The sequence below is a fragment of the Taudactylus pleione genome, unplaced genomic scaffold, assembly GCF_031769625.1.
Source record: "Taudactylus pleione unplaced genomic scaffold, aTauple2 ptg000447l, whole genome shotgun sequence".
Lineage (NCBI taxonomy): Eukaryota > Metazoa > Chordata > Amphibia > Anura > Myobatrachidae > Taudactylus > Taudactylus pleione.
The window spans coordinates 594,686-613,064 of NW_028284849.1; the positions used below are offsets into that span (position 1 = coordinate 594,686).

At 47.2% G+C, this 18,379-nt stretch overlaps 1 protein-coding gene across 2 annotated transcripts in view; it reads left to right on the forward strand.

Moving 5' to 3' along the window:
* LOC148505590 (thyrotropin-releasing hormone receptor-like) overlaps window positions 1-18,379 on the forward strand; it is an 84,365-nt gene that overhangs the window by 18,576 nt on the left and 47,410 nt on the right. For both annotated transcript variants that reach the window (XM_088447972.1, XM_088447973.1), the window contains exons 2-3: window positions 10,032-10,574; window positions 11,373-11,796. In XM_088447972.1, the coding sequence (XP_088304098.1) occupies window positions 10,198-10,574; window positions 11,373-11,796 (801 nt within the window). In that variant the 5' untranslated portion in view covers window positions 10,032-10,197. The remainder of the gene's footprint in view (window positions 1-10,031; window positions 10,575-11,372; window positions 11,797-18,379) is intronic.

An 18,379-nucleotide genomic window follows, 5' to 3' on the forward strand; every position in this document is an offset into this window, starting at 1 on the left:
GGTATACCAAGTTATCATCTGTAACACTTAGTGTTGACTGATCTCTGTCATCACATTTCTGGTCCTGTACAGGACTCACTTTTCTCTGCTTACAGTTGAATGCTTTGTGACCTATCTTGTGACAATTATATCATTTGAACTTAAATTTACATTTTTCACTTTTTGCCTGCAAAACATCTCAGCATCAGTTCCACAGGATACACATTTCTCATATTGCAATAAGTTTGCTATCAATGTGTCTGTTGTCAATTTCACTGTGTTTGCTTCTAATGCCACTTCTAAAGCACAACGTCGCCGGTGACAGCATACGGCATGCAGAAAGTGCATACACGGGGGGAGGGACGTGTCATGCTGCATTCTGCAGCATGGCATAATTAGAAACATCCTTCAGTAGGACTGATGTGGGATGTCGCTAATGACCCGCCGGAGCGCGCGTATCACGGGTAGATGTACCCGATATGTTACTCTGATTCACTGGATCGGACAACATATTGTCTAGTGTGTACCCAGCTTTAGAAGTCAAACTCTGGTGTTAAATTCTGAAGCAAGGCTGTTACAATTCAGTATTCACACCAACACTAACTGCTGGGATACAGACATCATCCTTTCTATATAATCACTTATATCTCTGCATTCATGTAACTTCATATTATACAAAGCACGTCTCAAATTATTCTTCTCATGAGACCACCTTTCTGATATGCCTCTTGCAATGCAGTCCACATGTCTTTAGCTGGCACCTTCCCATATTTTATAGAGTATACATGTAGCACATGCAAGTATAGGCATGTGCAGAAGCCAGCACAGGGGTTGCTGCTTTGGCACTTTCCCCTATGCCAGGTCACGGACTACCCCAATGCTCAGGTGAGCATTCAAAGTCCTGTGGGAGGGGGAGACGGGGTAATCCAAGACCCTGCGGAGTGAGAAGTGCAGAACCGGCACCCTCTGTGCTGGCTTCTGAGTGTGCCTATGCACACAAGCATATGGTACCCATGGCTCTCTTTATATCATCTGGACTTGGACTGTCACCAGGATCTACTTCTACATTCCTGTTACAAGTCGCGGTCACGACTTGACACTTTCTGACAGTATGCCCAGACAGGACGGGTTACTCCAGTTCTTCCTGTTGCTAGAAGATCGGCACGCCTCAGGAAGTGATGTGTTTTCCACAAGTGCAAACCTGATTGGGACTTCAGCCTATTTATACTCAATGATCTATTGCACCTGTGCCGACTATAGAGTGTCTGTGAGTTCCCTCAGCCTGGCTGCAGAGTCAGGTTGTTCCTGTTCTCCAGTTCACTGAACTCCCACACGGCTTCCTAACCGCTCCAAGTAGCTTTCTTTCTACCACCTATCTCCAACCGGCTTCCTGGCCGCATCTAGCAGCTCCCGTGCTGCCATCGTTCACCATACCGCTTCTTAGCTGCTCCAAGTAGCTTCTGTGCTACCTCCAATCTCCAAACGGCTTCCTAGCCGTATCCAGCAGCTCCCGTGCTGCCAACGTTCATCATACGGCTTCCTAACCGCTCCAAGTAGCTTCTGTGCTACCACCTATCTCCAAACGGCATCCTGGCCGCATCTAGCAGCTCCCGTGGTGCCATCGTTCACCATACGGCTTCTTAGCCGCTCCAAGTAGCTTCCGTGCTACCACCAATCTCCAAACGGCTTCCTAGCCATATCCAGCAGCTTCAGTGCTGCCACCGTTCACCATACGGCTTCCAGGCCGCTCCAAGTAGCTTCCGTGCTACCACCAATCTCCAAACAGCTTCCTAGCCGTATCCAGCAGCTCCTGTGCTGCCACCATTCACCATACGGCTTCCAGGCCGCTCCAAGTAGCTTCCGTGCTACCACCAATCTCCAAACAGCTTCCTAGCCGTATTCAGCAGCTCCCGTGCTGCCAACGTTCATCCTACAGCAATTGCCCCAACATCGGCACCATCGCTGCAACATCGGCACACTTGCCACACCATCGGCTCTCAAAGCCAATATTAAACCATAGACTGCTTATCTACGGCAACTGCCTCAACATCGGCACCATCGCTGCAACATCGGCACACTTGCCGCACCATCAGCTCTCAAAACCATTATCAAACCATAGACTGCTTATCTACGGCAACTGCCACAACATCGGCACCATCGCTGCAACATCGGCACAGTTGCTGCACCATCGGCTCTCAGAGCCATTTACTAACCTTAGACTGTTTATCTACGGCTATTGCCGCACCATCAGCACCATTGCCGCACCATAGGCATAATTGCCGCACTATCAGCACCATTGCTGCACCATCGGCACAGCTGCCACACCATCGACTCCCAAGCTATTGCCCGAAAAACCAAACTGTACTCTCACAACATCTGTGCCATTGATATCCTTACAATCATCAACTGTGTCAGTCCTACCTGTACATTCTTTACCTGTTGAATTCCCTGTATCTCCATGTGAGCCACGTCTACCTCGAGCATAAGTCCAGGCGGCCGCCTAAGTACCGGTGAACGTATCCTAGTTCTAAGGGAACAACGGGTGGTTGTTATTGCCAGAAGATCTCGCTAGCCGGGTTCTAGGGGTCTCACATGGAGCAGGCAGTGGGATTCGTAACAATTACTCAGTCTTTCCCACGTAAGTTGCAAGGTGAGCTTGTACCTGCAATCTGCTGTCTCTACACTTTAACCTTATTCTCGGGACCTGGCAATAACCAAGCAAGGTGGACTCCCAGCGCCCAATCTGTCACAGTAGCAAACGGATGAAGTGTTACAAGTCGCGGTCACAACTTGTCTCCTTCTAGCAGTTTACCCAGTCAGCAGGGCCGGCGCTTCCATTAGACAAACTTAGGCAGCTACTTAGGGGCGCCGACCACTAGAGGGTGCTTCTGAGTCCGCCCGGTTGCTATGGGGTCACCCCCTGCACTCTCCATTTGCTGGGTGCCCGCTGAGATTGTGTTACCAGCGGGCGCCGGGCTCCTTCTCTCCTTTCTCCCTCGCGGCGCCAGCGGCACAGTGCACTATGGGAGTGACGTCATGGCGTCACTCCCATAGTTCTGAGGAGCGGGCACCAGGGACAGATGGCAGCAGACACGGGAGCGGGGTTTAAGGTAAGTATTGAGGTTTTTTTTTGTGTGTTTGTGTGTGCACGGGGGGGTGTTACTACTGGGGGCTATACAGGTGCCTTGCTACTGGGGGCATCATATGGGAGCACTACAGCAGCCTTACTACTGGGGGCATCATATGGGGGCACTACAGGGGCTTTACTATTGGGGGCACTACAGGGGCCTTACTACTGGGGGCACTATTGGGAGCACTACAACTGGGGGCACTACAGGGGCCCTTACTACTGGGGGCACTTCAAGGGGCATTACTACTGTGGGCACTACTACAGGGGGCATTACTTTTAGGGGCATTATTACCAGGGGGCATTGTTACCAGGGGCATTAGTACAGGGGCATTATTGCTACTGGGGGCACTGCATACAGGGGCACCATTACAGTGGGCATTGCATAAGGGGCACCATTACAGTGGGCATTTAGTGTTTTTGGGGAACTACTACTGTGGGCTTTGTGTAAGACCTAAGTTAGGGGAGCCCCTTAAAAATGTTGCTATGGGGCCCAAAAAGTTCTAGTTATGCCCCCGATACTGTGTATATATATATATATAGATATATATGCATGTATATATACATACTTCTGCCTGCACCCCCCTCTTCATACTCATTTAGCCCCTCAGGTGAAAATTACTTTGCACAGGTGGATTGGCAGATAAGTTTTGTGTTATATATATATATATATATATATATATCACAAAACGTATCCGCCACTCCACCTGTGCAAAGTCATTTTCATCTGAGGGGCTAATTGAGTACAGGGAGGGGGTGCATGAAGAAGTTTTGCCTAGGGTGCCTAGAAGTCTAGCACCGGCCCTGCCAGTCAGGACGGGGTTACTCCAGTTTCTTCTGTCACTAGGCGATCGGCACGCCTCAGGTAGTGACGTGTCATCCACAGTGCTGCGTGATTGGTGCTTCCCTCTATTTGTACTCACTGGACTTTTGCCTCCTCGCTGACTATAGCGTATCTGTGAGTTCTATCAGCTTGGCTGCATGGTCAGCGTTCTCTTCCTCGTGGTGCAGATTTTGACTTTCTCGAAGTGGCTTCCTCCGGCTCCCCAGCTTCCATATGGATTCCTAGCTGCACCAACACCACCGTGCTGCTATTGGCTCTCCAAGCCACAGCACCGACAATTTACTCCTCTACGATTGGCTTTTGCTGCACCTTCGGCACATTTGCCACACCAACAGCTTCCGTGCTGTTCCCAGGTTTCCAGCTTCTTCTACAGCTTCTTAGCCACATCTTCACCACCGTGCTGCCATCCGCTTTCCAAGCCGCAGCACCGACTACTTATTCCTTTACCATCGGCTCTTGCCGCACCTTTGGCACATTTGCCACACCAACAGCTTCTGTGATGTTCCCAGCTCTCCAGCTTTTTCTACGGCTTCCAAGCCGCACCTACACCTCTATGCTGTTATCTGCTCTCCAAGCGGCAGCATTTACTTTTAACAATCTACTAACGGCTATTGCCGCACCATCTGCACATTTGATGCATCATCGGCACATTTGCCGCATCATCGGCTCCCAAAGCCGCAGCATACCATTTACTGTCTACTAACGGCTATTGCCGCACCATCGGCACACAAGCCGCACCATCGGCACATTTGCCGCATCATCGGCTCTCAAAAGCCACAGCATACCATTTACTGTCTACTAACAGCTATTGCCGCACCATCGGCACATTTGCCGCATCATCGGCTCTCAAAAGGCACAGCATACCATTGGCTGTTTACTAACGGCTATTGCCGCACCATCGGCACAGAAGCCGAACCATCAGCACGTTTGCTGCATCATCGGCACATCTGCCGCACCATCGGCTTACCAAAGCCAAAGCTTTACCATTGACCGTCTACTGACGGCTATTGCCGCACCATCAGCACACAAGCCGCACCATCGGCACAGTTGTCGCATCATCGACACATTTGCAACACCATCGGCTCTCAAAGCCACAGCTTTACCATTGACTGGCTCGCAAGCCACACCATCGGCACAGTAGCCGCACCATTGGCACATTTCACACTATCGGCTCCCAAGCCGCATCCCTCCAATGGTATAATCATCTCTTCCTGTACAGGACTCCTTCTCATCACCTCAGAATTCCAGTTGACACTCCTGTAAGCTACTACTACTCCGAGCAGTAAGTCCAGGCGGCCGCCTAAGTACTGGTGAGCTAATGTTCTCGAAGGGAACTACGGGCAGTTGTTAATGGCGGAAGATCTCGTAGCCTGAAGTTCTAGATGGCTTACTAGGAGTGGTCACTGGTAATCGTAACATGATGATGTCCCGGTGACGTATAACCAGCTGCTTTAAGCTGAGAATCCACACTTGCATTTTGGCCAGACAACTATTTAATTTGGAAAAACTTTTGCTATCTGCGCTAACAATAATATACTGCAAATTTATGTGTGTGCAGCAAATAAAACAAAGGGGATTTTGTCATGATTTGATCAAAGCATTTAAGCCTGCAGCCCAGCATCAAGGGACCCCATTTTTCTGCAGGTCCCTAACACTAGCATATATGCCTATCACATCATTACATTGCAGTTAAATGTACTCACCTCCTAGATACAGAGGGACACATCTATACAGGGGCTGGCTGTTAGCCACACCCAACTAGGCTTTTTATAGCCTTAATTGAAAGCTGCCATGATAGCACAAGGCAAATTTTTGAAACAAAACAGAAAACACCTCTCCATAAGTATCTATTCCGAAAAGCTGTCATTTTTGCGATTACAGCTTTTCGGGAAATAGATACTTTTCCCTGCCTACACTACCTTATCGCGTCTGGAAACAGTGCTGCGCATGCGCTGTTTCATCTGTAAAACCAGCGCATGCGCAGCACTGCCAACAGATGCGGTAAGTTTCGTACCCCCCCCCGAACCCCCCCACCCCCCTCGACCCCCCCACCCCCCTCCTGGGGAGTGTGGAAATTAAGGCAGGGGGACTTAGCAAGGAGATATCTGTGATATCTCCTGTGTTAAGTCTGTTCATGAATACCAAAATAACGTTATTTAAGGAAAATGTCCTTAAAAACGTTATTTTAGTGTTGATGAATAGGCCCCAGAGTTACTAAAGTGCAGGTTTTAAGTGGAGTTGTTGCCCATAGCAACCAATCAGATTCTAGCTATTATGTTCTAGACGGTGCTAGATAACGGTTAAGTAGATTCTGATTGGTTGCTATGGGCAACATCTCCACTACTAAAAACCCTGACTTTAGTAAATATACCCCTAAGAATGAAATAATGGCATATTAACATAACAGACTGGAACTGCAGAACAAATTATAGCCAACAATGTTCAAATGCCAGATTGTGGGTGAGCATGGCCCGAGTCCTCGGGGGCAACAGTCAAATTGCTATTTTGTTCTTTAGAAGAATAAATTCTGAGCGTTTGGTAAAGATGTTAAAATGCTTTGCATATAGAAAACCTGCTCAATTCTGTCCCTGGCATATAATTCCACGTTTATTATTTATCTACCGCTGTGTGACAAAACTCTGCCAACCCTGTAATGAAGAGTGATCGTCTCCCGGGACGCAGAGTTACAGGCGTCCTGGTGGGATATGTGCTGCATGTATGTCTCTTACAGCTGTCACTGATGAGGAAATGTCAGCGTCTGTTTGGGAAGGGCTTAGACTTGGATGTTGTATGGTGGAAAAAGAGATTTGTGTCTGGTTTGTGTGATGGTGTGGGGGCGGGTTTGGGTGATGGTGTGGTTGGAGCTGGTTTGGATGATGGTGTGGTGGGAGCTGGTTTGGGTGATGAAGGTGTGGGAGCTGGTTTGGATGATGGTGTGGGAGCTGGTTTGGATGATGATGTGGTGTCTAGTTTGGGTGATGATGGTGTGATGGGAGTTGGTGTGGGAGCTGGTTTGGGTGATGGTGTGGGGGCTGGTTTGGGTGATGGTGTGGGAGCTAGTTGGGTTGATGGTGTGGGGGCTGGTTGGGGTGATGGTGTGGGGGCTGGTTTGGGTGATGGAGTGGGGGCTGGTTTGGGTGATGATGGTGTGGGAGCTGGTTTGGATGATGGTGTGGGAGCTGGTTTGGATGATGGTGTGGGAGCTGGTTTGGGTGATGGTGTGGGGGCTGGTTTGGTTGATGGTGTGGGGGCTGGTTTGTGTGATGGTGTGGGGGCTGGTTTGTGTGATTATGTGGGGGCTGGTTTGGATGATGGCATGGGGGCTGGTTTGGATGATGGTTTGGTTGATGGTGTGGGGGCTGGTTTGTTTGATGGTGTGGGAGCTGGTTTGGATGATGGTGTGGGGGCTGGTTTGGTTGATGGTGTGGGGGCTGGTTTGGATGATGCTGTGGGGGCTGGTTTGGGTGATGGTGTGGGGGCTAGTTTGGGTGATGTTGTGGGAGCTGGTTTGGATGATGGTGTGGGAGCTGGTTTGGGTGATGTTGTGGGAGCTGGTTTGGATGATGGTGTGGAGAATGGTTTGGGTGACGGTGTGGGAGCTGGTTTGGATGATGGTGTGGGAGCTGGTTTGGATGACGGTGTGGAAGCTAGTTTGGATGACGGTGTGGGAGCTGGTTTGGATGATGGTTTGTGAGTTGGTTTGTGTGATGGTGTGGGAGCTGGTTTGGATGATGTTGTGGGAGCTGGTTTGGATGATGGTGTGGAGGCTGGTTTGGGTGATGGTGTGGAGGCTGGTTTGGGTGATGGTGTGGGAGCTGGTTTGGATGATAGCGTAGAGGCTGGTTTGGATGATGGTGTGGGAGCTGGTTTGGGTGATGGTGTGGGGCTGGTTTGGGTGATGGTGTGGATAGATATGTGATAGATAGATATAGATAATGGAAATAAATGAGTCACTGTAGTAGCATGTAGCGTGTGTGTGTGTGTGTATATATATATATATATAATATATATATTATATATATATATATATAGATAGAGAATAGAAATAAATGAGTCACTGTAGTAACATGCAGTGTATATCTATCTATCTATCTATATATATATATATATATATATAGATAGAGAGAGAGAGAGAGAGAGAGAGAGAGAGACAGAGAGATAGATAGACATAGATAGATATGAATCACTGTAGTAGCATGCAGCGTGTATATATATATATATATATATATATATATATATATAGACATAGATAGATATGAGTCACCGTAGTAGCATGCAGCGTGTAGTTATATATGGTCAGCCGGGTATGAAATGTAGATGTAATTTTCCAGGTCACTGTGTGGGTGTGTGGAAGATACAGAGTAATATTCTGACGCCATTAAAGCTTAAAGGAAAAATTTTAAGGGGAAATATTTAATAAGGAAACAATCGTGGATGATTTTTGTGATCACATGAAACTGAAATAAGCGTCTAAGTCAGAAATGGTGAGCAATGGAAGAGGACATATCATAGGTACATGCTGGGGGGGGTTACTCGTGCCCAGAACTCGTCCTCTACACCACACTGGTCCAACTGAGGAGAACCTGTGACCTGCAATTTCTAAATCTACACATGTAATTCCGCTGAGTTTTTCCAGCAATATGATTTCCATAATGGGATGTATGTACAATAGGTGCCTGTTCGATCGATGTAATTACCCTCGTTATGCAAGTTTCCCAATAGGAATGCGGAGGGTATAAACTATATATCATGTTACCTTATTGCCATTTATGACATTAGTATTTTGAACTTGTTCACCTGTGTCTGCGCTGTGCCCCAAATCGTTACTGGCAGACAAGATCCTTGCAGTTGTGTATTTTGTGTTTTGAAAACTGCAAAATAAAATAAATCTTTTTAAAAAGTTGACAGTTCAGCGGATAGCGGGGCTCGTGCACAGTTGGACATAAGTCCAACTCTTGAGTGCAAAACTCGCTCATTACTGTGAATTAGCGTAAGGGATGCTGCATTGGTGGAGTTGGGCATATCATGCGTTTAAGAATTTTTACTGTAACACACTATGCACAGATAGAAGCAGCTGCATACATGCCTGTCAGAAAGCGGATATAGGGCTTGATTCAGAGCCGCTCGTAAGTGGCCGCTCGTTCGTTCCGAGCGATGTTCGCACAACTGCGCATGCGTACGGATCGTAATACGCATGCGCGAACCAGACAGTGCGGCCGAAAATCGTTTGTTCGCTAAATAGCGAATGCCTGCTATTTTGAGTGACAGAATGAGGCGTATGTGGGTGGTAACAGGGGAAGGTGCTTGAAAACAGGGAGTGGAGATCCGAACGCAGGCGTGCTTAAAGGTCAAAATGGGCGTTTTATGGGTGTGCATAATTAATACAGCAGCGTCATTGACCACGTCACTGGGTTATTTTATAGCCAGAACTGCTCGCATGATTGTGGTAGCAAAAACCAACCACAAGAATAGCGAGCAGTTCATACGCTGGTCGATGTACTCGATTAATCTAATAAATAGCGGACATGACGTAGGATGCGAGCGGCCAGGGGACGTAGTTTTCCAAAAAACGACCGTATGTTTTGTATGCTCGTTCAGACCTAGAGGCGTGAACAGACCGCAAAGAGCGAACGGTTCATTTGAATAGCCACCCCTTTTTTCTGAACGAGCGAGCGCAAATAGCGTCCGGCTCTGAATCAGGCCCATGATGTGGCTGTATAATAATAATAATAATAATAATAATATTTTAATCATTCATGTATCTCCCACCCAAAAAAAAATTCCAGTACTAGTGTTGCTATCCTAGGCTTGTATCAGCAAAAGTAGTGCGATGAAAGGCATCAGTACTGGGCAGTGCCAGCCAGAGCTGGTGGCACGATAGCAGCAAACTCTGCGGAGTTAGTAGCACATCAATATCAGTCAGCCGGTGCCTCAGGGATGTCACTGGATAATGTAAGTTTTATACCAGTCCAGACCACAAAATGGCCGCCTCCAGGTATAGGTACACTTAAAAACTGAGAGAGTCATTGGTGCTTTGTGAAAACATATGTGCAAATTCTCCTTTGTGCTTCTCACTTTCAGATGTTGACTTGGAGCATGGTAGATCAAGGTGTCCGTCGCTGGTGGCTCCGGGGTTTCATTTGAGTCATCATCACCATGAAATACATCTTTCCCAGTATGGAACAGCCTATCATGGAGTTGGTATTCTAGATAAGGCTCAGGGCTGAAGCGTCCATTTCCTACCAACATGGAGAACAGCAGCAAGTTCGACAGTCCGACCAATATCTCCTTGGCGAACAATGATTTGGTTTCTAGTATGATCGAGTACAAAGCCATCTCCGTATTCCTGGTTCTACTGATCTGTGGTATTGGAATAATAGGCAACATCATGGTGGTTCTGGTGGTGTTTATTACCCGTGACATGAGAACCCCAACTAATTGTTATTTGGTCAGTCTGGCTGTGGCTGACTTAATGGTCCTGGTGGCTGCTGGATTGCCCAATGTATCAGATAGCCTGGCTGGGACATGGATCTATGGCCAGGCTGGATGTCTCGGGATAACCTACTTTCAATATTTGGGCATCAACGCATCCTCTTGTTCCATTACAGCTTTTACGGTTGAGAGGTAGGTTCATGGTCTACATCTGTCCAAAAGTGTCCTACCAAAAGGCAAAAACAATAAACTGAACATAGTATGGTATAATAAAACTAGTATATACAAAGTGGAGATTTCATAAACTGGAGCACCCAGAGGAAAATCACTGAAACAAGGAGAGAACATACAAGCTCCACACAGAGAGGAAACAGAAACCATGGCTCCAGTGGTAGCCACAGTGTCCATTTGCTGCCTTATTTCATTCAGTTATTTTGATTAAATAGTAATAATGTATTTTATTTAATGGGATTATATAATTGTCCATGATGTACCAGAGGTCTTCTGCCTACATAACCTGTGTAATATTAAGGGATTAGTGGGGCGGTGGTCTCTAACATGCTAGAAGGGGATATTGTGTACGAGCTTCCTGTAGCGCACTGAACCCATCACCCATCAATGTATCGAATATCTCAGATCCCCCCCCCCTTCCCCAACAGAAGGGTCAGGATGAGGTAGAGGAGAAGCTAAGAGAATTCTGGGAAATTAGTGGAGCATCTTGTATGTAGGTTGTGGACCCACATCAGTCTTCTCTCAGTGATAGGTCATGATGTCCTTACATTTGTCAGTAGCCCTTGATGATATCACCGTCTCTAAACACACGGGCAAGACCACCGTTGTCCTTTACAGAAGTTAGACCACAGCTATCCTTCAAGACAGATAACTGCCCTCAAGGATCCCATGAAACCATAGCAACGCCTCTCTATTATCTTACTGAACTTGTCCTTTTGCCGAGAAAATTTATTTGATGTGTTTCCACTTCTTTTATAGATACATCGCCATTTGCCACCCAATGAAGGCCCAGACAGTCTGCACAGTGTCCCGTGCCAAGCGTATCATTGCCATAGTGTGGGTCTTCACCTCCATTTACTGCATGTTTTGGTTCTTCCTGGTGGACATTCAAGTGAACAAAAGCCAACAGGTGGAGTGCGGCTACAAGGTCTCCCGTAACCTTTACCTCCCCATTTATTTGACCGACTTCGCAATATTCTACGTGATTCCGCTGTTCGTGGCCACCATCTTGTATGGGCTGATCGGCAGGATCTTGTTTCTCAGTCCGATCCCCGATCACCCAGAAAGCACAACAGAGAGATTAAGGGAGAAAAGCTGCAAGGAAAAAAATGGGACAAAACCAGATGGCAACAAGATAAACAATCGGAACCGGCCAAAAGGGGCCTTGTCCTCAAGAAAGCAGGTACGACTTAACCCAAACAAAGAACAATTGTTGTCACCGCTTATCATGGCTAGTACGCAGCTAAATAGTATATATCTGAGAGCAGTTGCCATAGCAACCATTCAGTTTTCACCTATCATTTTATAGAATGTACTTGATAAATGCTACCTCAATGCCGATTGTTGCTATGGGAAACTTCACTCTTTTCACTGAGTGATACATCTTCCCAGCGCTGAGAGACGCAAGGCGAGCTGCTTCCGTGTCTCCAGTAACAAAAGGGGTCTTCCCAGCAGGGATTCTGCTGTGTGACAAGTTTTTATCAAGAAGGGGGTTACACAAAAGACAACAATCCCTTTAAATCCCCACAGTAGGTCTCCCGAAAGAGAAAATACTTGAAAGAATATTTAACATAACTTTTTTATTATAAAACAGCCTATTCTTTGTTTAGTTTTCCCCTGAACTGTCACCAATACATTGAAGCCGGTGAGCTGTACTGATGCCCTTTGCAGATGAAAATTTCCATCTCTAAACAGAAGTCGCAGTATAATACGTCTATTGGAAGGCAAATTCAGAATAGGGCAGTTTATGAATATGTATAATATTTAATATTGGATGTTATTTCCAGCATTGTTAATATCGCTAGGTTTACCTGATTTGAAATATGAGGTCGTCTTCTCAAAGTCTGGGGAGAAATGTTCCCTGGCTGGGCTGTAGTTCTTCAATGGTGAATAAAATTAACTGCCATCGTCCCTAATGCAAATTTTATGTCATTTCGGTTTTCAAGCCGGGACATTTATGTACATATTAAATTAACTTAAAGGGGAAATGTGCATGCAATCGGGTCATATAACAGATTTAGTAATAACAGCCTAAAAAAAAATATATATATATATTAGGGGTGTGCACCGGCCACTTTTCGGGTTTTGTGTTTTGGTTTTGGATCTGGATCTTTCTTCGTGTTTTGGATCTGGATTGGTTTTGCCAAAACCACCCTTCCGTGTTTTGGGTTCTGGGTTTTGTGTTTTGGATCTGTATTTTTTTTTTAAAAAGCATAAAAACAGCTAAAATCAAAGAATTTGTTGGTTTCTCTGCTCCTATGCTATTATTAACCTCAATAACCTTAATCTCCACTCATTTCCAGTCTATTCTGAACACCTCACACCTCACAATAGTGTTTTCATGTCCAAAAGGTTGCACCGAGGTAGCTGGATGACTATGCTAAGCGACACGAGTGGGCGGCACAAACACGTGACCCATCTAGGAGTGACACTGCAGTGGCAGACAGGATGGCAGTTAGAAAAACTAGGCCCCAAACTGTACATAATGCAAAGAAAAAAAAGAAGTGCAAGATGGAATTGTCCTTGGGCCCTCCCACCCACCCTTATGTTGTATAAACAGGACATGCACAGTTTAACAAATCAATCATTCAGCGCCAGGGTCTGCCACACAACTGTGGCTGAAATGATTGGTTCGTTTGGGCCCCCACAAAACAAGCTGGCAATTAATGTGTCCCTGCACAAACTGGCTCTACGGAGGCAAGATGTCATCCTCATCCTCCTCATCCACCGATTCCTCACCCTCTTCAGTGTGTACATCCTCATCCTCACAAAGTATTAACTCGTCCCCACTTGAATCCACCACCACAGGTCCCTCTGTACCTTCTGGAGGCTGGTCTCCCTGGAAGAGCTGATAATTCATTTTGATGAACATCATCTTCTCCACATTCTGTGGAAGCAACCTCCTACGCCTTTCGCTGACAAGGTTCCCGGCTGCACTAAACACTCTTTCGGAGTACACACTGGAGGGGGGGCAACTCAGGTAAAATAGAGCCAGCTTGTACAGGGGCCTCCAAATTGCCTCTTTTTCCTGCCAGTACAGGTATGGACTGTCTGACATGCTTACTTGGATGCTGTCACCGATGTAATCCTCCACCATTCTGTCAATGGTGACAGTATCATATGCAGTGACAGTAGACATGTCAGAAATTGTTGCCAGGTCCTTCAGTCCGGACCAGATGTCCAAACTTGGTCCTGCCTGCCCTGCATCACCGCCAGCGGGTTGCTTAGAATACCTAAGTTTTTTCCTGGCAGCCCCAGTTGCGGGAGAAAATGAAGAAGGAGCCGTTGACGTGTCACGTTCCGCTTCAGCTGACAGTGTGTTCACCAGCAGGTCTTTGCACCTCTGCAGGCTTGTGTCGGCCGGAAAGAGAGACACCACATAGGCTTTAAACCTAGGATCAAGCACGGTGGCCAAAATGTAGTGGTCTGATTTCAACAGATTGACCACCCTGGAATCCTGGCAAAGTCCCACATGCCGAGCGGAATCGCTCCGTCTTAGCTCCTCCTTCACTTTCTCCAGCTGCTTCTGCAAAAGCCTGATGAGGGGAATGACCTGACTCAAGCTGGCTGTGTCTGAACTGACTTCACGTGTGGCAAGTTCGAAGGGCTGGAGAACCTTGCACAACACGGAAATCATTCTCCACTGCGCTTGAGTCAGGTGCATACCCCCTCCTTTGCCTATGTCATAGGTGGATGTATAGGCTTGTATGGCCTTTTGCTGCTCCTCCATCCTCTGAAGCATATAGAGGGTTGAGTTCCACCGCGTCACAACCTCTTGCTTCAGGTGATGGCAGGGCAGGTTCAAGAGTGTTTGCTGGCGCTCCAGTCTTCGGCACGCAGTCGCTGAATGGCGAAAGTGGCCAGAAATTTTTCGGGCCACCCAAAGCGTCTCCTGCACGCCCCTGTCGCTTTTCAGAAAATTCTGCACCACCAAGTTTATTGTGTGAGCAAAACATGGGATGTGCTGGAATTTGCCCAGATGTAATGCCCGCACAATATTGGTGGCATTGTCAGATATCACAAATCCCCAGGAGAGTCTAAGTGGGGTAAGCCACTGGGCGATGATTTCCCTCAGTTTCTCTAAGAGGTTGTCGGCGGTGTGCCTCTTACTGAAACCGGTGATACACAGCGTAGCCTGCCTTGTAACGAGCTGGCATTTCTGAGATGCTGCTACTGGTGACGCTGCTGCTGTTGCTGCGTAAGGTGATACATCTACCCAGTGGGCTGTCACAGTCATATAGTCCTTAGTCTGCCCTGTTCCACTTGTCCACATGTCCGTGGTTAAGTGGACATTGTGTACAACGGCATTTTTCAGGACACTGAGGACACTTTTTCTGACGTTTCTGTACAGTCTCGGTATCGCCTGCCTAGTGAAGTGGAATCTAGACGGGATTTGGAACCGGGGACACACTACCTCCATCAATTGTCTAAATCCCACTGCACTAATGGCGGATACCGGACGCACGTCTAACACCAACATAGCAGTCAAGGCCTCAGTTATACGTTTTGCTTCAGGATGACTGCTGTCGTACTTCATCCTCCTCGCTAAGGACTGTTGGAGGGTCAATTGTTTAGTAAAAGTAGTGGTGTTCCTACTTCCTCTCTGGGATGATGAACGACTCCCAGCAGCAGCAACAGCAGCAGCGGCAGCAGTAGGCGTAGCAATGCAGGATCCTCCAGAGGAATCCCGGATAGGAGAGTCAGTCATGCCAGTGACATGGCCTGCAGGACTACTTCCGATCCTGACTAAGGAGGAAATTGACGAGGAGGGAGTTGACGGTGTGGTTTGCAGGCGCTTGGATACAACAGGACAACGGGATTTAGGTGTCCCTGGACTGCTTACGGTCTTAGCCAAAGTTTCTGAACTTGACAGTAACGTTTTATGAACGCGCTGCAGGTGCCGTATAAGGGAGGATGTTCCTAGGTGGTTGACGTCCCTACCCCTACTTATTTCACCTTTACATATGGTACATATGGCAAGACAGTTGTTGTCCGGATTTGGATAGAAATATTGCCAGACCAAAGAGGTGGAATGTTTGGTCTTCTGCCCAGGCATGACCGTGATGGGCTTTTTCATCCCACGGACAACAACTGTCTCCCCCGAAGCCTGATTTAAACAAACCACATCACCATCAGAATCCTCCTCGCCAACTTCCTCCTCAGCGCCAGCTACACCAGTATCCTCATCCTGTTGTACTTCAACAGTGACATCTTCAATTTGCATATCAGCAAGTGGACTGTGGGTGCTCCTTTCAGCACTTGCAGGGGGCGTGCAAATGGTGGAAAGAGCCACCTCTTCCCGTCCAGTGCTGGGAAGGTCAGGCATCGCAACCACCACCACACTTGGACTCTCCTTGGGGATTTGTGATATCTTCTTAGAAAGCACAGTTCTTCGCTGTGCTTTTGCCAGCTTAACTCTTTTGATTTTTTTAGTGGGAGGAGGGCTTCCATCGTCATGTGAAGCTGAACCACTAGTCATGAACATACTAGGGATCGACCTTAGCCGTTCCTAGCCACTCCGTGTCGTAAATGGCATATTGGCAAGTTTACGTTTCTCTTCAGCTGATTTAAATGTCTTTTTCAAGGTCATTTTCCTGAACTTTGCCATTTGGGATTGTATGTGCCCTCTACTATGACATTGGGCATCGGCCTTGGCAGACGACGTTGATGGCATGTTATCGTCTATGTCATGACTAGTGGCAGCAGCTTCAGCACTAGGAGGAAGTGGTTCTTGATCTTTCTCTATTTTATTTTTATCGGAGAAAGTTTGGTCCTCCATTTATGTTATATCGATTTGATATATACGTGCGGCTAAACACAGAAAATAATTTTTTTTTTGGTTTGGACTGGAGTGTACTTTGGGGGTTACAGCACCCTTTAACGGTCAAGCCAGCCGGCCCTTATGACACAGGCGCACTCTTGGCACTACTTTGTTGATGCACGTGCGGCTACTGCGCACACAATTCACAAACACAGAAAATAATTTTTTTTTGGTTTGGACTGGAGTGTACTTTCGGGGGTTACAGCACCCTTTAACGGTCAAGCCAGCCGGCCCTTTACTTATGACACAGGCGCACGCTTGGCACTACTTTGTTGATGCACGTGCGGCTACTGCGCACACAATTCACAAACACAGAAAATAATTTTTTTTTTGGTTTGGACTGGAGTGTACTTTCGGGGGTTACAGCACCCTTAACGGTCAAGCCAGCCGGCCCTTTACTTATGACACAGGCGCACACTTGGCACTACTTTGTTGATGCACGTGCGGCTACTGCGCACACAATTCACAAACACAGAAAATAATTTTTTTTTTGGTTTGGACTGGAGTGTACTTTCGGGGGTTACAGCACCCTTAACGGTCAAGCCAGCCGGCCCTTTACTTATGACACAGGCGCACGCTTGGCACTACTTTGTTGATGCACGTGCGGCTACTGCGCACACAATTCACAAACACAGAAAATAATTTTTTTTTTGGTTTGGACTGGAGTGTACTCTCGGGGGTTACAGCACCCTTAACGGTCAAGCCAGCCGGCCCTTTACTTATGACACAGGCGCACGCTTGGCACTACTTTGTTGATGCACGTGCGGCTACTGCGCACACAATTCACAAACACAGAAAATAATTTTTTTTTTGGTTTGGACTGGAGTGTACTTTCGGGGGTTACAGCACCCTTAACGGTCAAGCCAGCCGGCCCTTTACTTATGACACAGGCGCACGCTTGGCACTACTTTGTTGATGCACGTGCGGCTACTGCGCACACAATTCACAAACACAGAAAATAATTTTTTTTTTGGTTTGGACTGGAGTGTACTCTCGGGGGTTACAGCACCCTTAACGGTCAAGCCAGCCGGCCCTTTACTTATGACACAGGCGCACGCTTGGCACTACTTTGTTGATGCACGTGCGGCTACTGCGCACACAATTCACAAACACAGAAAATAATTTTTTGGGGGTTTGGACTGGAGTGTACTTTCGGGGGTTACAGCACCCTTTAACGGTCAAGCCAGCCGGCCCTTTACTTATGACACAGGCGCACGCTTGGCACTACTTTGTTGATGCACGTGCGGCTACTGCGCACACAATTCACAAACACAGAAAATAATTTTTTTTTTGGTTTGGACTGGAGTGTACTTTGGGGGTTACAGCACCCTTTAACGGTCAAGCCAGCCGGCCCTTTACTTATGACACAGGTGCACGCTTGGCACTACTTTGTTGATGCACGTGCGGCTACTGCGCACACAATTCACAAACACAGAAAATAATTTTTTTTTTGGTTTGGACTGGAGTGTACTTTCGGGGGTTACAGCACCCTTAACGGTCAAGCCAGCCGGCCCTTTACTTATGACACAGGTGCACGCTTGGCACTACTTTGTTGATGCACGTGCGGCTACTGCGCACACAATTCACAAACACAGAAAATAATTTTTTTTTTGGTTTGGACTGGAGTGTACTTTCGGGGGTTACAGCACCCTTAACGGTCAAGCCAGCCGGCCCTTTACTTATGACACAGGCGCACGCTTGGCACTACTTTGTTGATGCACGTGCGGCTACTGCGCACACAATTCACAAACACAGAACATAATTTTTTTTTGGTTTGGACTGGAGTGTACTTTCGGGGGTTACAGCACCCTTTAACGGTCAAGCCAGCCGGCCCTTTACTTATGACACAGGCGCACGCTTGGCACTACTTTGTTGATGCACGTGCGGCTACTGCGCACACAATTCACAAACACAGAAAATAATTTTTTTTTTGGTTTGGACTGGA